This window comes from Panthera pardus, unplaced genomic scaffold (assembly GCF_024362965.1).
Source record: "Panthera pardus isolate Hobbes unplaced genomic scaffold, ASM2436296v1 HiC_scaffold_12, whole genome shotgun sequence".
NCBI classification, from domain to species: Eukaryota; Metazoa; Chordata; class Mammalia; order Carnivora; family Felidae; genus Panthera; species Panthera pardus.
The window spans coordinates 98,855,832-98,882,532 of record NW_026526677.1 but is presented as its reverse complement, the minus strand read 5'-3'; the positions used below and the strand labels follow the sequence as shown (position 1 = coordinate 98,882,532).

The following is a 26,701-nucleotide window of genomic DNA, read 5'->3' as shown; positions in this document are numbered from 1 at the left end:
CAAAATAGGATTTCCTCCTTACTGGGGTTCTAGGAGGGATAAGGGCACACAGCCCATGACTTCCAGGTCCCTATCCTGACCACTCCAAGGACTGGCTCTGGGTGGGGTATGGGGTCTCTAGAAGTAAGAAAACATGACTCACGCAGAGGTTTAATGAGGCAGACGGGGCAGGGAGGCCCATCACTGTGGCAGGAGGCTGAGCAGAAGGGCAGTTGTGAGGCACTGGGGCACCAGGAAAGCGGTCTGGGTCCCCGAGCTCAGTCGGTCGCCGTAGCGGTCCAGGAGCATCAGGACCACTCCACTGGTCCAGCCAAAGCCCTCCTGGAGAGAGGAATGGCTAGTGGGGCAGGATCTCTGGGGAAGGCCCTCAAGCCCTATTTTAGGGGGTGTGAGATCTCCACCCAGGGGCTCTAGAACTGCCTAACCCCAGGAGGACAAAGGAGCTCCAGGCAGGCTCCTCCCTGTGGACCCACATCCACAGGAGGAAACAGGCCCAGACAGCGGAGGTCATGGCCAGTCGCGGGGACAGCAGAGCCCTGTAGTTCCTATGGGATGTGGGCCCACTCACCTGAACTTCATACTCCCCTCCACCACCTGGCTGACCACCGTTGCTGATGTCATACTGGGAACAAAAGGACAGGCTCTAAGGTCAGGCACTACCCACCCCACCCCCGCGCCCCCCACCTCAGCCCTCTAGGGAAAGCCAGAAACGGGAGCCCCTGTGGGAGAAGCTGCCCTGGCCTGCAGTGCCCAAGAATGGCCACTGGGTGTCACCACTGTCCCCGGGCTTTGCAAAGCCTGGCAATTCCCCCATCTCCTCGTGGGGAGGAGGCCCAGGAGGGTCAGGGCTCAGGAGCAGCTCACCTTCTCATACATGGCTGACTTTCTGGAGTAGACCTCAAAGTTGGTTCGGATCCAATTCTCAGCCAGCTGGAAAGACACTTCCTGGGCCTGAGGTGAAGGACACTTGGCCAGAGCTAGACCCCACCCCGCCCCAGGCGGGACCCTGAGCCACCTGAGTCCCCAACCCAGAGGGAGCATAGGCCTGAACCTTACTCTCCTCGAGGAGGGAAAGAGGCCCGAGCCTCAAGACCTCCATCTTGAAACCACGTGAAAAGCCAACGTGCTCTTTCCCCAGGGCCTGGGTTTGGAGAGACAAAGGAAGGCTGGTTCCCTGGACAGGTGGGGGCAGACACAAATGTCTGCTGAGGGGGAAGCCATGAGAACAGAAGAGCCAGAGAAAGCCCTCACATCCTCTGTTCACACCTCTCCAGTACCAGGGGGCTGACCCTCTAGATGCAAGGAGGGCAGGCCCTGGGATGTGCCCCACTGCTGCCTCCCTACCTCTGATGACCAGGTCCTGCAAGGGGGCCCAGGCATTGGGGAAGTCCCACTGCTGGCCTGTCTTCTGGAGAGAGGTCGGGATCCTGTACTGGTAGGTCAAGATCTGGCTGTCCTAGAAGGTTCCAGACATTTCTCGGACCGTGGGTGGGGACTGGATGAGGAGCCAAGGGGCCGGGCCCTCCTAAAGCCAGATGGTCCCCTTCCTGGACTTTCTCTTCTTGGCTCACTGCCGCCCCCTGGTGGCTCCAGCGGGACCTGCAGGCTCAGGCACAGGGGTGGAGCAGGAGGGAGTGGGGGTCACTAGCTCAGAGGCAGGGAGAGAGCAGGTGGTTCTGCCCCCAGTATACCAGCCTGCCCTGCTGCCCCTGCCCCCTCCTCACCTCCAGATATTTCAGAGCCTTGTCCACGACTCCCGGGTCAGAGAAACAGCCAGACTAGAGAGGACTAAGTTTGGATGGGTAAAACTCGAGGTTCTTCCTTCTGTTCTCAAGGTCATAGTCAAACCAGGCACCGTTCTCCTCATTCCACAGGATGGCTTTCATGGCAGCCAAGCGCTGTTCCCGCGTATTTCTGTATTTTGTGTCTTGGAGGTCGTTCCCTGGGGTGACACTGGCTTTAGACTGAGCAACCTGGGTCCCATACCTTCAAGAGATCTACTTTGGCCTCCTCCTGTTGTCCTTCCCAAGGGCTAGAAATCCTGAGCACCAAGGGGACATGCATACCTGGGGGCCACATTTCAGGCCTCTAGGACCTGGAATTTCCTGAGCAGACGGCCCTGTATAGCTCTCAGGACCTGCACTGGCCTGTTACCAGGTCCCTCCTAGGAGGGCACTGGCCGTGTGTATTCCCCTAGTTCTGGCAGGACAAAGGGAATGGAGGGAGTTTGAATGTGTGGACTGAGGTGCCCTCCCACAGAACCTATAACTCCCTCCTGGTGAGAAAGGGACCGTGAGTGGAGAGTGGGCTCCATTTGTACTCTTGCTCTAGCAGTACCAGGGGCGGGGTACAGACCCTTCACCCAGGGTCCTACTTCCAGCTCCATGGCCAAGGCTGAGGCAGGACCAAAGCCGGCCGAGCACCGTTCTCCCTCTCCTCCTGCTGGCGAGCTCACCCGGTCTGGAGTAGAAGTCGCTCATCAGCTCCTCTGCCTGGCACAGGAAGGCATTGAGATCAACAGGCACGAGTTTGCTGGTCCGGATGCTGCTCAGCAAGTTGGGGCTCCCGCCTTTGACGAGCCAACATGAGGAGAAGTCCCAGCCAGACTCGGCCCCAGCCTTGAGCTCGGCCCACAGAGCTTCCCGGTCCCCTGTGATGACGAGGCAGCAGCAGACCGGGGACCGGGGACTGACACACAACATCAGGGTCCCAGCCCCACCCAGATGCCTGACCTCCCCGTCTCTGCTGTAAGACTCGGGCCTGGAGGAGGAAAGCGAGCGTCCTGGCACCAGGAAGCTCTAAGCCCAAGCCGGAGGCTGCACCATGTTGCCTCACCTGCCCTTGGCTTGTCTTTCAACAGCCCTGCATTGTCCTGGACTTTTAGCATCACCCATCGGAGACGTGGGGCGAAGTCACTGGCCCTCACACCAGAGTGAACGATGAGAGACTGAGAGGCTAGCGGGGCAGCTCCTCACCTGGGTCCCCCATAAGGGACAGAATAGTGATTCAGGACGTAGTTCTTCCCCCCCGAGCTCACAGAGACATTCCTGTGCTCAGTCCAGAAGTCCAATTCCAAAGCTAGGGTCCCGAGGTTGTCCCTGGGGCGGAGCCAGATACCGCCTTAGCCCAGGCACGCCCCCTCAGTCCCGCCCTGGGAGGTCTCAGGGACGGGGGCCTGCAGGGCAGCAGGGGGCCGGGGTGCCCACCTCAGGAAGGCGGTATCGTTGGTGTGAGCCACGTAGGAGTGCAACATGAGAGTCAGCAGGGGGGGCTGGCTCCGCTGCAGGGAGTACACGCGGGCCCCGTTGGGGACATGTCCACAGCTGCCGAGAAGGAGGCCTGCTGAGGGGCATCTGCCCAGCGGCCAAGGCCAAGGCCAAGGCCAAGGCCAATCCAGCGCCAATCCCGTCCCCTCTTACAGTCGCACCAGGTCCAGGAAGTTCTGCAGCATGCCCTTCACGGTCTCGGGCATCTCAGAGAGGAGCAGCCCCACCATCACCCAGTAGGAGTCTCTGGGAAAGGGGCAGCTCAGGCACCGACCCTCCCGCCCCCCCCACCCCCGCCACCCCCTGCCCTGCACACCCAGGCCAGTCAGGGTGCCCTACCCTGCTCAGGACAGCCTGCCAGCCCCGGGCTCCCCCACTCCCGCCCTAAAGCCCCAGCCGCTCACCAGTAGTAGAATTCGACAAAGCGCCCACCAGGCACAACGAAGGGGTGTTCTGAGTAGAGCAGAGAGAACTGCTCGGGGTGGCTGAGGACCTCTGGCTTCACCTGCAGTCAGGAGAGAGGGCACAGGGAGCCCAGGACCCCCACGGTGTGGAGTCCAGAAGAGGCCGGGTTGGGGGGGGGGGGGCCCTGGCAGCTGCGGCTTTGGAGCCAGGGAGCCAGAGCACGAGTTCTGGCTCTGCTGCTGGTCAGCCTGGTACGGCTGAGGTCAAGGCCTGAGCTGCGGGAGCCTGGTCTGCTCGGCCCCACGTGGGGGCCTCTGGAGTCCTGGCTAACCCAGCCCGGCCCTGGCAGGTGCTCACCAAACAACGGCCATTATCAGGACCGGCCAGGGGGACCACGTCCTCCACTCCCCTGGCCTCGTCTCTGGGGCCACCACCAAGCCAGGCCCAGAGACTCGGGGCCCACATCCTCTGACCCAGGCGTGGAGTGTGAAAATGAATGAAAGGAAACCTCATTCACAACCTCCGGGAGGCTGGCAGGTGAAGCCCTCCTGCCCTAAGACTCTTTGTCAAGTGCAGATCCCAACTAGCAAGTGGATGCTGCCTTCCTTCCTCTCCCAGCTGAAGGGGTAGGTTTCTTCCTCCCCAGCAACAGCCCAGCCAATGAGAGGCCGTCACAACTCAGCCAATGAAAAGCCACCGTACTCAGAACGCCCCAGTTTACCGCAAAGGGCTTGTTGTTCGCAGCAGCCTTCCCAATGCTCCCCTTCCTCCACAAAGCAGCGTTCCTGTTCTGCGTGCTGCTGACTTGCCCACGGTTTTCCTGTGGTTTACTCAGCCCAGATGGCCGTTCGCTGCTATTCCTAAACGAACCCCTTTTTGCTGGTGAAGTAACTGGCAGTTTTATTTGTAAGGAGAAAGGAAACCCCAAACTGCTTTCCCAATGAGACAGACGTACATGAACGTGGCCTCGGGAGAGCAACTGTAGGATCAGAGGAGAGATGGCTGCCTCCTTCGGGTACTTTCTCTGTTCGTGGCCTCCCGGTTCTGTCCCAGTGAGTGTGGTTTCAGTGGGAGAGCGGTGGGCTGTCAGTTATTTTGAGGGGCGTCGTGGAACAGAGCTGGGTCTGCTCCTGTGGGGCTGGGTGGGGAAGGGCCCTGGAGCACCACTCTGTGCCAGCGGGTGCCAGGGCCCCGGGGGCCGGCTGGGAGGACAGATGCTGTGCAGCCTCGGGCAAACCTCTGCCCTCTCTGAGCCTCAAAGGAGAGAAAGTACATAACAGACAGTGCTGACCACAGGCCACAATCAGCAGTGGCAAATAGTCCTGAGCTGAGTCCTGGCCCGAGGAGATCAGGGAAGGGAGAGCCCAGTTGGGCAGCCTGGAGGTGACAGGACAGGCTGAATTTGCCTGGGGGGAGGATGGTGAGGAGGTGAGAAGTTTGAAGTAGATGTTCCCTTCTACCCCTCCAGAAATTCCTTCTAGAGAACTCTTTTCAAGGACCCAGTGGATAGGGTACAGACTTTTAGGAAATGTCTCCCTCTCTGTGCTCTACAGGCAAGGTGGGCCCCAAGCCGGCGAAACTGTCTCCCAGCTCGGCCCCCCTGCCAACACCCAGGGCAGTCACACCTTCTTTCCCAGTTTCTTCCAGAGCTGGTGCAGCTGCTCCCCCCAGATCCGTGGCTTGGGGTCCGAGATCTTCCCCAGGAACCGGGGGCTGGAAGAACACCAACCGAACCCCCAGGGCTCAGGGAGACAGCCCTCCCTGAAGGGCCCTCTCTCGTTTTCTGTCCAGGCTGTACCTGTCCTTCCAGTCCTCTGGGGTCCAGGGCTGCAGCTCCTGCCCCGCGGCCTGGAAGTGTTCCTGGATGAAGGCACGAAGCAGTGGCGTGGGAATGCTGTGGTTGTGGCGGGCGGCCAGCTCCTGGAAGTGCTGCAGAACTCGGTCTGGGGTGCGGGTGGCCAGGAGGGATCAGCTGGCGCCCAGGAGCCCCTCCCTGCCGGGCCCTGCGTCCCACTATCTTTCGTACAGAAGGTTCAGAAGGTGGGGTCCCCAGTCGCCTTACCTGGAGTCGAGGACAGTGGCATGTCCACAAACTGCTTGTCGTCCTGGTAGAGCTTCGCCATCTGAACCTGGTGCGGGAGCTCCCCGTAGCAGTAAATCCGGCTGCCGAGAGTGTTGGGGAGGGGAGCAGGTCAGGCCACCCCCGGGAGGGGAGAGAAAAGGCTGGAGTGTGGGCATGTTCCCTGGACCGGACCAGGGTTGTGTGTGTAGGCACCTATGCACGTGTGTGTGCATGTGTGGTAGGCGTGTGTGGGTGGTGGTGACAAACCAGGCTGAGACAATGAGGACACTCTGCAGTACAGGATGTAAACAGGTACCCAAGCCCACACCGGGTGGTCATTTGGAACAGTGCGGAATACCCAGCGGGAACAAGGAGACTACCACTGTCATCAGTGACTCGACAGAATGGGCTGGATGGATTCTCTGTACAGCGGGGCCTGTGTGAAAGGGATCGAAAGGGCTTAAGGCCAAATCCCGTAAGTTACACCCAGTGGCAATTGCTGAGACCTTGGACCAGAAAACCTGCAGGTGTGGGGCAGGATGTATGCCCCTTGGAAGACAACTACTGGCCTGCTGTTGGGTGTTTGTGGAAACCAGCTCTCTGACTGAAGGATGGAAGACATTCCTAAGGCCTCAAGTAGCCCTAATGTCCTGTCAGAGAAACACTCTGAGAAAGAAGGCAGTGCCCGTGGGTGCCCTGGTGGCTCATGATTTTTTTTGAAGTTTGTTTATTTTGAGAGACAGAGTGAGATCATGACCTGACCCAAAATGAGGAGTCGGACGCTTAACCGATGAGCCACCCAGGCACCCTGTGACTTCACGATTTGTGAGTTCGAGCCCCACATGGGCTCTGTGTTGATAGCATAGAGTCTGCTTGGGATTCAATCTCTGGCTCTCTCTCTCTCTTCCCCTTCCTGACTTACTCTCTCTCTAAATAAATAAGTATTAAAAAAAAAAAAAGTGGCAGTGCCCCCAAAGGGCTCCTCAATACAGTGGAAACGTTTTATGCAGGGATGTGCTACGTGGGGCTTCGTGGGCAAGTCACCTCCTTTCCCGCAGGACCATGGGAAGCACTGAGGAGCCACGGGGAGGTGCCCTGTGGACAGCTCTCTGTGACCAACAAAGAGCTGCTTGGTTACCGATGGCAGCTCCAAGGCAGACAGACAGTATCTTGTTTGGAAGGCCAATGCACTCTGACCAACTGATGGAAATCTTTAAAGCATGAACGAACGAATCAGCTCAGTGGGCTGAACTGCATGCTGTTTCCCTTGCAGTGATGGAAGAAGTGAGTGCAAAAAGTCCCTAGGTTGGGGTTTTTACTGACTCACAGGCAGGGAAAAACTGGACTCGTCAAGGGGATGCCCGTATGGGGCATAACCCTCGGGAAATCACTCTGGAAATTTAAGGGGCATGATAAAGTAGGCTTTACATACCTGATTATAGAGGAATATGCTTAAAATACTACATTGGAACAGAAGATACTGTGCCAATTTGGTCGGCCCACGGTCCCAACAATGGACCGAGAGATCATGTCAAATGGACACATCATGTGGCTTATCACCTTCGGAGTGGTGGCTCCATACAGAATCGGAACAGGCAAATGAAACTTTTCTTGTTTAAAATGGGAAGGGGTTCCTGGGTTGCTCAGTCGGTTGGGCGACTGACTTCACTCAGGTCATGATCTCACAGATTTTGAGTTCAAGCCCCATGTCGGGCTCTGTGCTAATAGCTCAGATCCTGGAGCCTGCCTCGGATTCTGTGTCTCCCTCTCTCTCTGCCCCTCTCCCACTCACATTGTCTCTCTCCTTCAAAAATAAACATTAAAAAATTAAAAAAAAAATAAAACAGGGGCACCTGGGTGGCTCAGTCGGTTGGGCGTCCGACTTCGGCTCAGGTCATGATCTCGCGGTCCGTGAGTTCGAGCCCCGCGTCGGGCTCTGTGCTGACAGCTCAGAGCCTGGAGCCTGTTTCAGATTCTGTGTCTCCCTCTCTCTCTGACCCTCCCCCGTTCATGCTCTGTCTCTCTCTGTCTCAAAAATAAATAAACGTTAAAAAAAAAAATAAAAAAAAAAATAAAACAGGGAGAAATCGGGGCACCTGGGTGGCTCAGTTGGATAAGCATCTGACTTTAGTTCAGGTCATGACTCACAGTTTATGAGTTTGAGCCCCGCATCGGGCTCTGTGCTGACAGCTCAGAGCCTGGAGCTTTCTTCGGTTTCTGTGTCTCCCTTTCCCTCTCATACTGTCTCTCTCAAAAATAAATAAAACATTAAAAATTAAAATGGAGAGAAATAAAAGCATGAGGGGCTGGCTTACATAGCTTCACAAGTGTGTGCTCACACTCAGCATGGGATGAGGGCCAGAGGAGGGTCCCCACTGGATATATTCCTCTGGTTTTCTGGGGGATGGGTGGAGAGGTTGCTGGTGGGACTATACAATTCTTTCCCACACCATCTCAACTTACCTTTTGCCTACACAGTGGACCAGACTGCCATGCGGTGCCAGAAGCATGAATGATCCCTGAGCAAGAAACTGTAGCTATCTTTTCAAATATTTTCTTAAAATGTTTATTTCTTTATTTTGAGCAGGGGGGAGAGGGACAGAGAGTGAGAGAGACAGAGAATCCCAAGCAGGCCCGAGTTGTCAGCACAGAGCCTGACACAGGGCTTGAACTCACGATTCGTGATATCACGACCTGAGCTGAAATCAAGAGTTGGACGCTTAACCAACTGAGCCACCCAGGTGTCCATCTTTTCAAATATTTATGTCAGAATTCCCAAGGGCCTGGTGGGGCGACTTGTGCCATAGCTCATCTGGCTAACTTGGGGGCTAACAATGAATGCAGCTATACTCTCTAGTGGTGGGAATAGCCACGCATTCTGGGCCTTGTAACTCTATCCTGAACAGATGAGAGGAAACTAGGGAAGGCACTAGCAAGACTGGAATTGCTGTTGGCAATCTGGATAAGTACAGTGGCCAAACCTAATGTCTCTTCAAAGGTTGAAAAGTTTAGTGAAAATCAATGACAAATGGAAAGAAGGTAAATGACAGCCAGGGACTTAACACAGATACAAACAAGATGTCTGAACCAGAATTTAGAATCACAATAATAAGAGTACTAGCTGGGGTTGAAAAAGAGCATAGACTCCCTTTCTGTAGAGATAAAATAAGTAAAATCTAGTCAGGATGAAATGAAAAATGCTATAACTGAGATGTAATCTCAAATGGATGCCAGGGTGGCAAGGATGGATGAAGCAGGGCAGCAAATCAGTGACATAGAGGACAAACTTCTGGAGAACAATGAAGCAGAAAAAGAAAGAGGGAAACTAAGGCAAAAGAGTACGATATAAGACTTAGAGAACTCAGTGACTCATTAAAAAGGGATAACATCTGAATCACAGGAGTCCCAGATGATGAGAGAGAAAAAGGGGCAGAAAGTTTATGTGAGCAAATCATAGTGGAGAACTTTCCTAACCTGGGGAAAGACACAGACATCAAAATCCAGGAAGCACAGAGAACTCCCATTAGATTCAACAAAAATCAACGCATCAACAAGGCATATCATAGTCAAATTCACAAAATACTCAGGCAAGAAAAGAATCATGAAAGCAGCAAGGGAAGAAGAGTCCTTAACCTACAAGGGAAGACAGATCAGGTTTGCAGCAGACCTATGCACAGAAACTTGGCAGGCCAGAAAGGAGAGGCAGGATATATTCAACGTGCTGAATCAGAAAAACATGCAACCAAGAATTCTTTATCCAGCAAGGGTGTCATTCAACATAGAAGGAGAGATAAAAAGTTTCCCCAGACAAAAACTAAAGGAGTTCATGACCACTAAACCAGCCCTGCACGAAAATTTAAGGGGGACTCTCTGAGGGGAGCAAAGACCAAAAAAAAAAAAAAAAAAAAAAAAAAAGACCAAAAGCAACAAAGACTAGAAAGGACCAGAGAAGATCCACCAGAATCTCCAACTCTACAGGCAACATGATGGCAATAAATTCATATATTTCAGTACTCATTCTAAATGTCAATGGACTAAACACTTCAATCAAAAGGGTAACAGAATGGATAAGAAGACCACTGGAAAGAAGGAGACATGGCAGATGAGGGCAGAGAGGCGAGTAAATGGATATTCAATGAAAATGGAAAATCTAGCATGACATTAGTGCCTGGAGAGAGCAAGAGGTTAACACTGTCCTTAGCACAGTTGTATCAGATGCCTGGGAGGGTGAGGCCATGAGTCTGCCATGACCACTCTGCCTTTGGAACCCGACGAAGTTGAATGGAAGCCTGCAGACATGACTGGAATCTCTCTGGGAGGCATTCTGGTTTTAGGATACGATAATGAGCTGGGCTGCTGATGACTGAAGGGAACTCTAGTGATGTGCTAACATCTTCTGACTTCAAGTTTTTAGATTACACTTACTACGAAGGGTATCTGTTGGGGAGGAATTTCCCAGAACAGCTCCCCACTGGGCCTTTAGACTGTGTGGTTTACAACTCTTGGCAGATTAATTGCTGTGTAACATAAACCTTGATAATCAAATACTTGGAAAGGCCCCTGATGTCAATGGACAAAACAGAGTAGCACGTGCAGTGTGCTATAAGCACAAATGCAGATCACCCTTGTTTTTGTGAATAGAAAGCTATTAAACAGGAGAGAATAAATGGGTTTCTTGTGGGATTAAAGCAGTAGGCATCATACAGTGTGTCTAAATTCCCCTGGGGAATAGCCCCATCAGGGATGAGAAAGGCTATGGGAGGCCTTATGGCATACTCAAAATAAATTGCATCTAGGCGTGACTACCACTTATCTAACCCACCGTATCTGAGCTGCACTCAGGCTTTTAGTATCTAATGGCAACAACATGCACGGTAGATTAAACAACTTTGGACCATGAGGCATAAAAGAGCGTTGGGGGATATAGGTCCCCCACTGTCGAACAAACTGAATTTGCTTTTAATGAGGAGAGGCAGAGGAAAAATACTTATTAACTAGAATAAGCAGATGAGAAGGAGTTCTCTCTTCCAGGAGGGAAGCGAAGGATGGGAGTCAGACCAGGTAGATGATGAGGCTTTAGTGAAATGGGTCAGGGCAAGGCAACACATAATGCTGGATGATGCCAGGATCCAGCACTGGGAAAGGGCCTGTACCCTCACCCAACAGGGCCTCTGCACTATTTTAATGCTGATGGGACCCAATGTACACATGCATCAGTGGCCTTCCATTGTAGCTACTGAGGCTCAAGGGCCACGTCTCTGGGAATTTAGAGGCCTGACAACCTCGTTCTCTGGACACTCGATGCACTATGACTGCCCTTGCTCCAAGAATAGATCGGAAGAAGACATACCCTGTAGTACAATCATCAGGGATAGGAACTATTCTGAATACCACCCAGGTCCTCCCATAGGAAGGAGGCGGGTCCTGTCCTGAGATGCCTATGAACAGAGACAGGGTGACTGGCTTTGCCTCCAACGGACTTGGAACCCAGAAATAACACATAATAATTTGTTATAATAAATAATAAAATCATGGCTATTTGTAATGATGCCTGTCCATAATAATATCTGCTATAAGGGCAAGGTTCGAGTCCAACGAGAAGGAACAGAGAATACCTCTGTAATTCTTCCAGATTTGTTCTGTAATGAAACCAAATTGTACTGTGACCATACCAGGATATGGCATAATACTGGTATTATCGGTAGGATTCAACCACCTTATGTAAATTAGCCACATAATCACACTGATACTGATGACTGAGTATGTTGGGACATTGAGTTAAAGCCGCCTCAGAATGGGAGACCAGTGGGAAATGCCTGGCCTGAGGAAGAACTGGATTGAGCTAATTTCTATGCTAAGTAGTTCTGCACAAGTTTACCTAAGATACAAATAGTGGCAGATCAAGGAAGGAAATGAGCAATCAAATCAGTACAAATATACGAAAACGTACGTAAAGGCGTTATAGGCTGGTTGTTAAAATAGTTGTTTCTTTCAGTCTGTCCCTAGTCTGCACTGACTCCTCCAAAGGTTAGGCACACTCATGCCGATATACTGCTATACCTGTTACATAATTGCTATACTAAATGCAGATGCTCGAGGATGCCTGGGTGGCTCAGTCGGTTCAGTGTCCAACTTTGGCTTAGGTCATGACCTTGTGGCTCACGGGTCAAGCCCCACATTGGGCTCTGTGCTGACAGCTCAGAGCCTGGATCCTGCTTTGGATTCTGTCTCCCTCTCCTTCTGCCCCTCCTCACTCATGCTGTCTCAAAAATAATAAACATTAAAAAATATAAAGAAATAAATGCAGATGCTCAAATATGACAATTATGCTATAAGAAAGCCCAGGCCGAGGGGCAGAGGGGTGGTGGACAGATTTAACTTCTGATGCTGACCATCTCGAGTTAGTGCAGACTCTGGATGCTTAAGAGCAGAGTCTCTAATAAAACTGCCCTCACTCAGTTCACTTTCACAAGACATATAGGGAGGGTCCTCAACATGGAGCTTCTGTGTCCTCTCCCCGTGGAATCAGGATTGATCACCCTCCTGGCACTTCAGTGTGTTCACCAAATAGGAAACTCCATTGAGCCTTGGTGTCCAGAGTTTTTATTAGGTTTCCATCACATGGGCATGATTGGCTGAATCACTGGCCACGCGATTGAACTCAATCCCCGGCCACCCTCTCCTCCCCAGAGGTTGGGCTGATATCACATGGCCCAAAGTTCCAACCCTCTAATCATACGGTCAGTCTTTCTGGCACAGTCTGCCCCCATCCTGAGACATCTCATTAGTATGACCATCTAAGGGCTCACCATGAGTCACCTCATTAATGTAAACTACCAGAGCCCACCCGAATGCCCAAGACTCTCCCATCACTTGGGAAATTCCAAGAGCTCAGAGGTTACATTGCAGGAAAATGGGTCGAAGGACTGCCACGTTCTTTGTTATGCAGCAGACTACCCTCTGATCTTTGGCAAAGGGTCCGTGTTAGCAAAATATTCCTACCTGTTTGAGCATCTACATTTGGTGTAGCATTTATGTAATAAAGCAATAGTATCAGCACGAATATACCTAACATTTAGAGCTAGGGTAGGGATAGGAGGCTTTTCACTCAACTTCCCAATACATTCGACCATCAAGATTAATATTATAATCTAACCAACAACGTTAGTGTTTCACCATATCGTACTATGGTAGATATAAGCTGAAAAGAAGGTCGAAGATGTTGGCATGCTACTCAAGTCTCATATAGTCATGAACAATTAGTCTACTCCATCATCATATCTTACGGCCAAAATGTTTCCTGGCGAGGCCACTCAGGTTTGCAGGCTTCCGTTTGATCTTGTCAGGTTCCAGGGCAGGAGTGATTTCAGCAATATGTACATTCACCCTTTTTAAAAAAATTTTTTTAATTTTTAAAATGTTTATTTTTGAGAGACAGAGACAGAGACAGAGCGTGAGCAGGGGAGGGGCAGAGAGAGAGGGAGACAGAATCCGAAGCAGGCTCCAGGCTCTGAGCTGTCAGCACAGAGCCCGGTGTGGGGCTCAAACCCACCACGAACTGCGAGATCATGACCTGAGCCAAAGTCAGATGCCCAACCGACTGAGCCACCCAGGTGCCCCACGTTCACCCTTTCGAACTGAGAACAGCATCGCTTCTTGCTCTGAGCCTCTTTTAAAGTGTTAACGTAGGGGCGCCTGGGTGGCTCAGTCAGTTCAGTGCCCAACTTGATTTTGGCTTTGGCTCAGGTCATGATCCCGCGGTTCGTGAGTTCGAGTCCTGCACCGCGTTCTGTGCTGGCAGCGCAGAGCCTGGTTGGGATTCTGTCTCTCCCTCTCTCTCCCACCACCCCCCACCCCCCACCCCGCCGAAAGGGGCTTTCTCTCTCTCAAAATAAATACACTTAAAAAAATTAAAGTGTTAATGTAATAGTGGATTTCCTTCATTGCATTATTATCAATCCACTCACTCATTTCTTTACCTGCGGCTACTGTTTCTCCTTCTCTCCATTTCTATCCAAACTTTTCAACCTTTGGAAAGGACACTACGTTCAGCTGCGGTGCTGGGCCAGGTTGCAGAGCAACGTTAGTGCAGCAAGTGCCTCCCCGCAGTCCTCTCCCACGCACAGGTGCCACACAGGTGCGCTTTGGCTGGGCCATTCCTACCCTGTTCCCGAATACAGTCAGAGACGACCCCCATTTAGCCAGATGGGAAGGCACAACACCCCCCCATCAGGCCCTTAGAAATTAGGACATAACAGTCGAAGGGTATAGTTACATTTTCTTGCTTAGGAATCATCCCTACTTCGGACGTGTGGAGCTGCTGCCTTGGTCCTGGGATCTCTGCATGGGGTGGAGAAAAGAAGGATGAAGAAATGTGGGGAAGAAAGAAAAAAGCATCATCATACCATCATCTCCCTCCTGTGGAAGAATCGCATGGGCATACCAGCCTCCTCTGCACCCCTCTTCCCTAGAGTCCCCCGAAAAGCAGAGCAGTCCGGCTGGTAGCCACCCTCCCGGGACCCCCTCACGGTGAGTGTTGAGCACACACTGGTGAAGCCGCGTCGGCCGGCCCTTCCTGTCTGTGTCTCCCCGTTTCCGACAACCAACGTTGTAACCGTCCATCCCAGCTCTCTATCAGACCCTCACTCGGAGGATGAAAGTGTGTTCCCTGTCCGAAAAAATGTAACTCCGTGGTCCAAACTGCTGCATTCTCTTCTGTTCTGGTCCTTTTACAGTATTTTGAGCATTTACAGCTACACCCAGTTCAGGGTCACTGTCTGATCGTGCCGGGTCTGCCAGCATCAGTCTCACTGGCCGGCTCCATGTGTGTCCTTCCCTCCAGGGAATCTGCCCCGCAGCCACGTGGAGCCCGTCTCTCTGGTTGACAGAACAGCTCTTATCGGCATTTTGTGCCTCAGGGGGTGTGAGTGCAAGGTGTCTAGATTTGGCCCACCTCTGCATTGCTGCAAACTCCCGACGTCCCATCGGTTCGTGAACCCAAATGACCACCTCATGGGAACACACTGGGACACCTGCTTGCTGGCTCTAGTCACTTTCCAGTCTAGGAAGGGAGGTGTTTTTTTTTTTTTTTTTTCCTTGACGTTTTTATTCATTTTTGAAAGACAGGGAGAGGGGCGCCTGGGTGGCTCAGTCGGTTGAGCGTCCGACTTCGGCTCAGGTCACGATCTTGCGGCCCGTGAGTTCGAGCCCCGCGTCGGTCTCTGTGCTGACGGCTCAGAGCCTGGAGCCTGTTTCAGATTCTGTGTCTCCCTCTCTCTGACCCTCCCCTGTTCATGCTCTGTCTCTCTCTGTCTCAAAAATAAATAAATGTTAAAAAAAAAAAAATTTAAAAAAAAAAAAAGAAAAACAGGGAGAGACAGAGCACGAGCAGGAGGGGGCAGAGAGAGAGGGAGGCACGGAATCCGAAGCAGGCTCCAGGCTCCGAGCTGTCAGCACAGAGCTCGATGAGGGGCTCAAACTCGCAAGCCGTGAGATCATGGCCTGAGCTGAAGTCGAACCCTTAACCGACTGAGCCACCCAGGCGCCCCATAGGAAGGGGGTTTTCTGATGGGCATCGGCGGTTCTACCTCCGGGAACCCCGCAAATTCCCATAGTGACTTCCGTAGGACCGTGCCACACAGGGCACTGTTTCTACAGACCACGTTCCCATTGCCCTTCTGCCTGACCGTGCGGCCAGGACGGGGGTCACTGACTAAGCACAGGTAAAGGCCCAAACACAGTGGCAAACAGCATGCAGTTCAGCCCACCAAGCTGATCTGGTTTTGTCGTCTCTGGTCAGAACGGCAGCCTTTCACTGCGGTTTGTTCACCTCGGAACGACCGTCCATGAACCAAGCAGCTCTCTGTTGGTCAATCAAGAGCTGTTTATAGGGCACTTTCCCAGTGGCAATAGTATCCAGAGCCCCTCGGGGCACCTGGGTGGCAGGCGGTTAAGCATCCAACTCTTGATTTCGGCTCACGTCATGATCTCATGGTCTGTAAGATCGAGAGCCTCGCATCAGGCTCTGCATTGACAGCGTGGAGCCTGCTTGGGATTCCCTCTCTCTCTCTCTCTCTCTCTCTCTCTGCCCCTCCCCCACTCGCATGCACACGTGCTTTCTCTCAAAATAAATAAATAAACTTAAAAAAAAAAAAATCCAGAGCTCCTCAGGTGGTTCCAGAGTCAGTTCTGGGAGAAGGGGATCGATCTGCTCTCGAGCACATGGAGTTAACCTCACATTCCCCTAGCAGCACGCTCCTGCATGAACCACTTCCATTGCGTTACGGAACCCTGCTGGGCACCGCCCTCCCTCTTACGTCATGTTTCCAACACCACCCAAGATGTTACGGGCATGTCAGGTTTTAAGATTATCTTCCGTCCTTTAAGAGAGGAGGTCTGAATTAACGTCTGATAGCAAGTTGGTGATTGCCTCTCAAATGGACATTCTCTAGCCCAAAGTCTGGCCGGCTGGGAGGGGCCCCAAGACTTCCACTATAACGGCAGCCTACGCTCCACAGAAGGATGTGATCTGTGTGACCTCAGGCAGTCATCCCGGCGCCCATTGAGAATGTCCAATGAAGACAGCAAGCGGGAGCACGATGGCAGATGTATATGCCTTTTGCTTTATAATCCTAGAGAGTGGAAACACTCCCCACTCAGACACAACATCCACCCCTGTAACACATTCAGGCAAAACAGATGCAACCACTTCGCATGAAAACTATTCAAACACACCAACGGCACTTTCCCCATAGTCCCTTCCACCCTTGTGTTCCTAACCGTGGCTTTGCCAACAGGTTTTCATTTTACGATACTGCTCGGGGTAAGTGTTCCCCGGCCAGATGTGGAAGCCATTGCGAGACAACATTCAGGGGAAGGAGAAACAACCCCTCAACGTAAAGTCTGTCTGAACATTGCACTTTCCATCCAAGCATTCACCTCGATCGCCAAGGCTTGCATTTTCACATCCTCTGAATATGACTCACCAGTGCTCCTGCTACCGCGGCGCATGGGACCCCACGTCACAGACTCCAGGACCTTCCATACCCTCTGACCATTTTGCCCACTCCCAGGCAGGGGACAGAGCTAAGGGACCCTGACCCCGTCACCAATCTTTATCTTAACTTGTGCGGCCACTGCCTCAGTGGATTGGAGGTCAGCTTTCTCATTACCTGCTTTGCCTTGCAGCTTTCTGAATTCCTCCAGAGTAGGGTAAACGGAGATGGGTTTACGTCCCTCGCATCTTGGGTGGGGGGGGTGCAGCGGGTCCAATCGGTCCACTCAATTTCTAAGTGCTGCATTAACAACTTTCTTTGGACTGTAGCCACAGCTGCTTTATTCGCCCCATCTTTTTTAAAGTTTATTTATTTGAGAGAGAGGGAGAGAGGGAGGGAGAGGGAGAGAGGGAGAGAGAGAGGGAGAGGGAGAGAGGGAGAGAGGGAGAGAGAGAGAGAGAGGGAGAGAGAGAGAGAGGGAGAGAGAGAGAGAGAGAGAGAGAGAGGGAGAGAGGGAGGAAGGGAGGGAGGGAGGGAGAGGGGCAAAGGGAGAGAGAGAATCCCAGGCAGGCTCCACACTGTCAGCACAGAGCCCGATGCGGGGCTCGATCCCACGAACCACGTGATAAAAACCTGAGCCAAAACCAAGAGTTAGACGCTTAACTGACTGAGCAGCCCAGGTGTCCCACGCCCCACTTCTTAATAACTGTTTAAAGACTCTGCCCTGCTGGGATGGGTCCACTGGCTCTCTCCCCTCTATCTATCCTACTCTCTTGGGAATCAGTCTAACCTTCTTCATTCTTTGTCGTTTTAGAATTATTTTTTTCCCCTTTGGAAATGACTCTGAGTCCAGGGCCACACCTAGGCCAGCCAGAATCAGGATCTTCCCCAACACATTCCTTAGGCGGGGGCCCTGAGACGAGAGAGGCTATGGTTTGGACTGGCCAGAAGCAAAGCCTGGCCCATCTCTCACTCTCATGTTTGCCATTAGAGGATAATAATAACAAAAGGATCGCATTTTCCCCCCTATTTTTCTGCATTTCCTTAGGCATCCAGTGAGACAACACCCTGGGCCCTGGACCCATCATTTCTAAATTCCACTGACAACTTTCACCTCCAGGAACTGATCCCAATACAGCTGCTGTTCCAAACCACGGGTGACCTGGCAGCCACCCAGGAATCAAAGGGTCCTCATTCCCTGTCCTTTCGTCTTGCTTTTCCCGAGCCACCTGTTCCAGTGAATCGAGGTCATTCTAGCAAATGACACGTTTTGTCACAATGACGACAGTATTGCAATCTAATCTCAGTACTAACCAACAAGCTCAGGCCGTGGGCACAGTCCCCAACAAGACTGCCCTCAGCTGGGGCTCCAAGTTCAGGGCTTCCCAGGCTTCCACTACTTCTGACCAACTGGCTACAAATTTGGAGGTTCCCCAAACCCATCAGGTTCAATAATGTGCTAGAATGACTCACGGAGTCAGCACTATCCTTATTATTACAGTTTTATTCTAAAGATACAAATCAGGATCAGCCAAATAAAGACACACGGAGAAAGAGGTCCGGGATTGTCCTGAATGCAGACCTTCCCTGTCTTCACCTCAAAGAATCCAGACATACCACCCTCCTGGCACATCAAAGTGTTCACCCAGCAGGACACTCCCCCGAGCTTTGGTGTCTAGAGTTTTTATACACACCATTGGTTCAATCATTGGTCATGTGACTGAACTCAATCTTCAGCCCCCTCCGTCCTCAGAAGTCAGTAGGTCAAGTTGATATCCTGTGACCCACAGCCCCAATCCTCCAATCACATGGCCCATCTCTCTGGCATGGCCTGAGACATCTCATCAGCATGACCACCCAGGGGCTCACCACGAGTTACCCCATTAATGTAAACTATCAGCACCCACCACGAATACCAAAGACTCTCCTATCCCTTGGGAAATCCCAAGAGCTTAGAGGTTATATCCCAGGACCCCAAGACAAAGACTAAATACATTATTCATTGTAGAACAAGTAGCTTGTGCAGCAAAAAGTTGACTTAATGGGTTTGCTGTGTTCCCACCCTACACATTTCAAAGACAGCACAGCGTGTGCCCAGCTCCTGAGAAATAAGCCATAACCTACTGGATTTCTGTCTGATAAATCTTTACGTGGGACCTTGGGCCACGCCAGATATTTTATACTAATAATGTGATTTATGGCGGGGACTGAGAGCCACCCAGTATCCCTCTGACTTAGAGGCCTGGAGACTGAGTAATTAAGGTCAGGCATACAGACACTCCAAGCCTCTATAACTGAACCCCAGTGAAAGCCCTGAACACAAGACCCAGGGGAGCTTCCTGGTTGGCCATACTTCATGCAGGTTGTCACACGTGCTGCTGGAAAAAGTAAATGCTGTTCATACAAGTCCACCGGCAGAGGACAACTGGATCTCATGTCTCTTCTCTCCGGGACTCTGCCCTATGTGCCTGTTGCCTTTCCCAATTTTAATCCGCATCCTTTCACTGGAATAGACTGTAACCACAGATGTAACTGTGTGGTGAGTACTAGCAAATCGCCGAAGCTGTGGGTGGTCTTACTGACCCCTGACACACTCTTCTTTCCATACTTTTGGCAACCAGCGTCGCACTTGACAAAACTCTTGATCACACAGCCTCTCTGAAATCCTTATTACAATTGCTCAGGACAAAAATCTCTGCACCATCCCAGGTAACCCCCTTCCCTTTATACTCCACGATCATCCGGCTCCACCCTCAAAATACATCCCAGACTGAACCACTTCTCACCTTTCTGGTCCTACCACTGGCGCCCAAGCCCTGGTCCTCCTCTGTTCCCACCCCTGACCCAGCCTTCTTCCTGACCCTTGAACAATGACCTCAGAGCCTTCGCACTGCCGTTTCTGGGCCTGGACGGTCTTCCAGATCTGCACAGAGACGGTTCCATCTACGATTCTGTTCAAACGTCTCCTCACAGACGCCTTCTCCCTGCATCCCTCTGCACCGCTGTGCCCTCCGCTGGCCCCGAGCAGCCCCCTCACTTCATTTTACTTTTAGTTGTGCTTCGATCGGCACTCTCCCTGCTAATTATGTAAGGTCCAGGAAGTTGGGGATCTCGATTCTCTCGTTTGCTGCCACAGCCTGAGACATCATGAGAGCGCAAGAGAGCCATTGAAATGAGAAAAGGATGATGCCCTGTGAGTCTAGGAGGCAGGACAGGGCCACTTAGGTCTCTTATTTGGGAAATGGGAGCTAGGGCTCTACAAAGAGCTCTGACCTGCTCTAGGTCACAGAGGCCAAACTTAGGAGCACTTTTCAGGTCCTTACACTGCTGCTCACCTCCAGGCTAGGGAAGCTGGGCAGAGAGTTTCCCAGAACAACCCTGAGAAGAGCATGGTTTGGGGAAGAGCCTGGAGGGAGGGGTTGAGGGGAGGGAGGACACTGGCCAGCAGGTGCCTGGGTCAGGAGGCAGCACCCTCTTCCCCCAGCCTGCTACACAAGGAAAGCTGACATCCTTCCCTCCCCTTCCCTCAGAAGGACTGACCCTCAGCGCCTGAGATCCCACCCCAACCTCCTTCCCCAGCTGCTTCCCCACTCCTACCTGTCACAGGGTGGGGGCAGGGCACCCTGGGACCCCAGCCCCAGCAGAAGCAGCTGGCACAGCATGAAGACCCTCCCAGGCATGGTGGCTGTGGCCTCAGCCAAGGAGTAAGCCCAGGTACCTCTTGCTTGCAGGGGCGCAGGCTGATCACCTGCCTACGCAGGCTGCCAAAGTCCACAACTGAGGCATGGCCACCCTGGGCACTGTATGTCAGGTCTGCGCGGCCTTGCTGTCCCGGCTCAGCTTGCAGAAGCCGACCCCTGCTCCCCACTGTGCACTTTTTCTCTTCGTTTCTTAGTCTCAGCGGGTGCCACCTGCTCAAGCCCTTCCCTCATGTGGTGGGGTGGTGGTGGGTGACTGGGGTGCCCCGGTGTCTGGGGCACAAGTTGGTCCCACATCTGTGACCCAGATGCCAATCGCCCTGGTGGCTCCAAGATCACCACGGCAGAGAGTTACCTTTTCCTTTAACATCTCAAACAGAATGGCTCAAGGTTCCGTCCCACGTGTGGATCGATGGCTTGGGCCTGAAATGACATTGGGGTGGGGGTGGGGTGGGAAGGGCGCATGGGAAGATATACTCTGGAAACCTGTCACCATTTGAGATTAGTGACTGCGTGACCCTCCCTTTAGGACTCAGCCTCACTGTCCAGGTCGTCAGTTGTGGTGCCTGAGAACAGTATCCGTCACACGACAAAATGGCCCTGTCCCTCTCCGCTGCCCTGGTAGCGTGCCCCCTTCCAACCTGCCTCCAGATGCTACATGCTTCCTTCCTTCCTTTTTATAAGTGTTTTTCTTGTGGTTAAAACAGATATCACAGAAAATCTGCCATTTCAGCCATTTTAAAGTGTATAATTCAATTTATATTACATTCACAATATTTTGAAACTATTGCCACTCTTTATTTTCAAAACTATTTTTTTTTATCATCCCAAAGAGGGGTGCCTGGGTGGCTTGGTTGGTTAAGCGTCCGACTTCAGCCCAGGTCATGATCTCGGGGTTCGTGGGTTCAAGCCCCACGTCACGCTCTGTGCTGACAGCTTGGAGCCTGGAGCCTGCTTTGGATTCTGTGTCTCCCTCTCTCTCTGCTCCTCCCCTGCTCGCACTCTGTCTCTGTCTCTCTCTCAAAAATAAATAAAACATTAAAAAAATTATCATCCCAAAGATACATTCTATAACCATCAGGCAGTAAGCCCTCAGTCCTCTCTTCCCATGGCCCCTGGAAGCCACTATTCAACTTTCTGTGTCTATAAATTTACCTATTCCAGACACTTAATGTAAATGGAATTTATTCCTAGGTATTTTATTTTTTAGCTGTTTTTGCACATGGGATTGCTTCTCAAATTTCCTTTTCAGGTTGTTCTTGGCAGATGTGTGGAGACACAACTGATTTTTTTGACTGGTGATTTGCGTCTGCAGCTCTGCTGAATCTGTTTTATTAGACCCAGCAGCCTTCCTGTGGATCCTTGGGATTTTCTATATACAGAATCATGTCATCTGGGAATAGATATGCTCTTCCTTTCCAATTTGCATGCTTTTTTTTTTTTCTTGTTCTTGTTCTGTTGTTCTGCTAGAACTTCTGGTACAACGTTGAATAGCAGAGGTGATTGTTGAGGATTTTCCATCACATGCATAAAAGATATTGGACTGTAATTTTCTTTTCATGTGATATCCTTACACGGTATACGCATTAGGCATTGCTGGTCTCTAGGAGGAGTTAGGAATGTTTCCTCCTCTTCCATTTTGGAAGATCTTGAGAAGGGTTGGTGTTAATTCTTTCGATATGTGGTAGAGTCAGCCAAGGAAGACATTGGTCTTGGACTGTATTAGGGTTCTCCAGAGAAACAAACAATAGAATGTGTGTGTGTGTGTGTGTGTGTGTGTGTGTGTGTGTGTGAGAGAGAGAGAGAGAGAGAGAGAGAGAGAGAGAGAGAGAGAGAGAGAGAGACTTATCTTTAAAAATTTGCTTATGGGGCACCTGGGTGGCTCAGTCGGTTAAGTGTCCAACTTCAGCTCAGGTCATGATCTCGCAGTCCATGAGTTCGAGCCCCACGTCGGGCTCTGTGCTGAGAGCTCTGTGCTGACAGCTTGGAGCCTGGAGCCTCCTTCGGATTCTGTGTCTCCCTCTCTCTCTGCACCGCCCCCCCCCCCCCCCGACTCATGCTCTGTCTCTCTCACTCTCAAAAATGAATGTTAAAATTTTTTTAAAAATATGCTTATATAAAAAAAATAAAATAAAATAAAAAATTTGCTTACGTGACTATGGAGGCTGGCAAGTCCAAAGGCTGCAAGTTAGATCCTCAGGCTGGAGGCCCAGAGAAGTCTAAAGGCAGTCTCTAGGCAGAATTCCCTCTTCTTTTGGGGAGGTCAGTGTTTTTCTATTAAGGCCTTCAACTGAAGAGATGACATCGACTCACAATAGTGAGGGTATGAAATGAATAAAGGAAACTCTCATGTCAAATATAGTCAGGGGGCACTTGGGCGGCTCAGCTGGTTAAGTATCTGACTCTTGATTTCAGCTCAGGTCATGATCTCACAGTTCCTGAGTTTGATCCCTGCATCAGGCTCTGTGCTGACAGCTCAGAGCCAGGAGTCTACTTCGGATTCTGTGTCTCCCCCTCTCTCTGCCCCTTCTCAGCTCACGCTCTGTCTCTCTCTCTCAAAAATAAACGTTTAATTATTATTGAGAGACAGAGCATGAGCATGGGAGGGGCAGAGAGACAGGGAGACACAGAATCCGAAGCAGGCTCCAGGCTCCAAGCTGTCAACACAGAGCCCAATGCAGGGCTTGAAACTCACGAACTGTGAGATCATGACCTGAGCTGAAGTTGGACGCTCAACCGACTGGGCCACCCAGGCGCCCCATAAACATTAAAACATTTTTGTAAATAAAATAAAAATTTCTGAGACTTGTTTTGTGGCCTAACATATGATCTTATCCTGGAGAATGTTCTGTGTACATTTGAGAAGAATATGTTTTCTACTATTGCTGGGTACAGAGTTCTATATATCTTAGGTCTAGCTATTTTACAGTTTTGGTCTCCTATTTCCATATTGATTTCTGTCTAGTGTTCTATCCATTAAAGGGGCACTGAAGGCTCCGGCTATTAACAGAACTATTACTCCCTTCAATTCAACTTTTACACACACTCTCACCCTGGGATGACAGTGGTCTTAGCAGGCCTCTCTTCCTCTCTTTCCCTGAGCACACAAAGCTGATAAAAGAAATGTCACTATGCCTGTATTGTTTTCCAAAGTTCCCAGGGGCATAAAATGATCTAGACTAACACATTCAAATTCGGACTCCTTTGAAAAGGACAGTTCAGGAAAACAGTGTTTGATGTTTGTTCGGATCCCACCTCCGGGCCCTCCTTCACAGCACTTGGGGCCCATGGCAGCTGGGACCCTGGGGCTGGGTGATTTTCAGTATTCGTAAGCATCTCCACGGAACAATACAGCATTTGGAATATGTGTTTGTGAAGCCAGGTTGTGTGGGTTATGGGAGGGGGGATGAGGGTAGGAGAGCTAGGTGTCGCCACAAAACAAGATTTCCTCCTTATTGATGTTCCAGGTGGATAAGGACCCATCCCATGACTTCTAGGTCACTACCTTGACCCCACTGCACTGTGGCCAAGGATTGGCTGGGAGGGTAGAGCAAATATAATTGCTCAGAACAAAAATCTCTGCATCATCCCAGGTAACCCCCTTCCCTTTATATTCCACGATCATTGGCTCCACCCTCAAAATACATCCCAGACTGAACCACTTCTCACCTTTCTGGTCCTACCACTGGCGCCCAAGCCCTGGTCCTCCTCTGTTCCCACCCCTGACCCAGCCTTCTTCCTGACCCTTGAATGTGACCTCAGAGCCTTCACACTGCCGTTTCTGTGCCTGGACGGTCTTCCAGATCTGCACAGAGACGGTTCCATCTACGATTCTGTTCAAACCTCTCCTCCTCACAGACGCCTTCCCTCTGCATCCCTCTGCACTGCTGTGCCCTCCGCTGGCCCCGAGCAGCCCCCTCACCTCATTTTACTTTTAGTTGTCCTTCGATCGGCACTCTCCCTGCTAATTACGTGAGGTCCAGGAAGATGGGGCCCTGGTCTCTCTGGTTCATTGCCGTAGCCAGTCGGTTGCCATAGTGGTCCAGGAGCATCGGGACCACTCCACTGGTCCAGCCAAAGCCCTCCTGGAGAGAGGAATGGCTAGTGGGGCAGGATCTCTGGGGAAGGCCCTCAAGCCCTATTTTAGGGGGTGTGAGATCTCCACCCAGGGGCTCTAGAACTGCCTAACCCCAGGAGGACAAAGGAGCTCCAGGCAGGCTCCTCCCTGTGGACCCACATCCACAGGAGGAAACAGGCCCAGACAGCGGAGGTCATGGCCAGTCGCGGGGACAGCAGAGCCCTGTAGTTCCTATGGGATGTGGGCCCACTCACCTGAACTTCATACTCCCCTCCTCCACCTGGCTGACCACACCGTTGCTGATGTCATACTGGGAACAAAAGGACAGGCTCTAAGGTCAGGCACTACCCACCCCACCCCCGCGCCCCCCACCTCAGCCCTCTAGGGAAAGCCAGAAACGGGAGCCCCTGTGGGAGAAGCTGCCCTGGCCTGCAGTGCCCAAGAATGGCCACTGGGTGTCACCACTGTCCCCGAGCTTTGCAAAGCCTGGCAATTCCCCCATCTCCTCATGGGGAGGAGGCCCAGGAGGGTCAGGGCTCAGGAGCAGCTCACCTTCTCATACATGGCTGACTTTCTGGAGTAGACCTCAAAGTTGGTTCGGATCCAATTCTGAGCCAGCTGGAAAGCCACTTCCTGGGCCCGAGGGGAAGGACACTTGGCCAGAGCTAGACCCCACCCCGCCCCAGGCGGGACCCTGAGCCACCTGAGTCCCCAACCCAGAGGGAGCATGGGCCTGAGCCTTACTCTCCTCAAGGAGGGAAAGAGGCCCGAGCCTCAAGACCTCCATCTTGAAACCACATGAAAAGCCAACGTGCTCTTTCCCCAGGGCCTGGGTTTGGAGAGAGAAAGGAGGGCTGGTTCCCTGGATAGGTGGGGGCAGACACAAATGTCTGCTGAGGGGGAAGCCATGAGAACAGAAGAGCCAGAGAAAGCCCTCACATCCTCTGTTCACACCTCCCCAGTACCAGGGGGCTGACCCTCTAGATGCAAGGAGGGCAGGCCCTGGGATGTGCCCCACTGCTGCCTCCCTACCTCTGATGACCAGGTCCTGCAAGGGGGCCCAGGCATTGGGGAAGTCCCACTGCTGGCCTGTCTTCTGGAGAGAGGTCGGGATCCCGTACTGGTAGGTCAAGATCTGGCTGTCCTAGAAGGTTCCAGACATTTCTCGGACCGTGGGTGGGGACTGGATGAGGAGCCAAGGGGCCGGGCCCTCCTAAAGCCAGATGGTCCCCTTCCTGGACTTTCTCTTCTTGGCTCACTGCCGCCCCCTGGTGGCTCCAGCGGGACCTGCAGGCTCAGGCACAGGGGTGGAGCAGGAGGGAGTGGGGGTCACTAGCTCAGAGGCAGGGAGAGAGCAGGTGGTTCCGCCCCCAGTATACCAGCCTGCCCTGCTGCCCCTGCCCCCCTCACCTCCAGATATTTCAGAGCCTTGCCCACGACTCCTGGGACAGAAAAGCAGCTGTCTCAAAAAGAAGTGTGGCTGAATGGATAAAAGTCCAAAGTCTTTCCATGTTCAAGGGCATAGTCAAACCAGGTATCTTTTTCCTCATCTCATAGGATGGCTTCAAAACAGCCCAGTGCTATTTCTGCAAATTTCAGTAATTCATAGCTTTGGAGGCATATTCTTGGGTGGAACTAGTTTAGATAGAAGGTGCATACCCTTGTATTCTACTGCAGTTTTCTAGAAAGAAATTGACGGGGGGAGGCGGTAGAAGGGGAAAGTTTACTTCTAACTCCTCATCGCCTCCCTGAAGCCCTTACCAGCCTCCTCCCAGGTAAACTCACGCAGACCTGCTTCTTATACCTATAATTGCTCACTCCCCAGCTGGGCTCTACCTTCCCTGAGCTAATCAGCTAGTCCTCAGCTCAGGACTATTTGCCACTGCTGATTGTGGCCTGTGGTCAGCACTGTCTGTTATGTACTTTCTCTCCTTTGTCTGAGGCTCAGAGTGGGCAGAGGTTTGCCCGAGGCTGCACAGCATCTGTCCTCCCAGCCGGCCCCCGGGGCCCTGGCACCCGCTGGCACAGAGTGGTGCTCCAGGGCCCTTCCCCACCCAGCCCCACAGGAGCAGACCCAGCTCTGTTCCACGACGCCCCTCAAAATAACTGACAGCCCACCGCTCTCCCACTGAAACCACACTCACTGGGACAGAACCGGGAGGCCACGAACAGAGAAAGTACCCGAAGGAGGCAGCCAT

The 26,701-nt window shown here is 52.0% G+C and overlaps 1 protein-coding gene across 1 annotated transcript; it reads right to left on the bottom strand.

Annotated features, from left to right (window-relative positions):
* Positions 1–170: 170 nt before the first annotated feature.
* TREH (trehalase) lies at positions 171–26,701 on the bottom strand. Its single transcript, XM_053900634.1, is given in 18 exon segments — positions 171–321; positions 569–622; positions 865–977; positions 1,345–1,456; positions 1,725–1,942; positions 2,456–2,760; positions 2,976–3,098; positions 3,207–3,323; positions 3,420–3,512; positions 3,671–3,771; positions 5,297–5,384; positions 5,470–5,614; positions 5,734–5,861; positions 24,398–24,526; positions 24,758–24,813; positions 25,056–25,168; positions 25,536–25,647; positions 26,648–26,701. Coding segments are annotated over 18 exon segments (2,202 nt in total). The 3' UTR covers positions 171–180.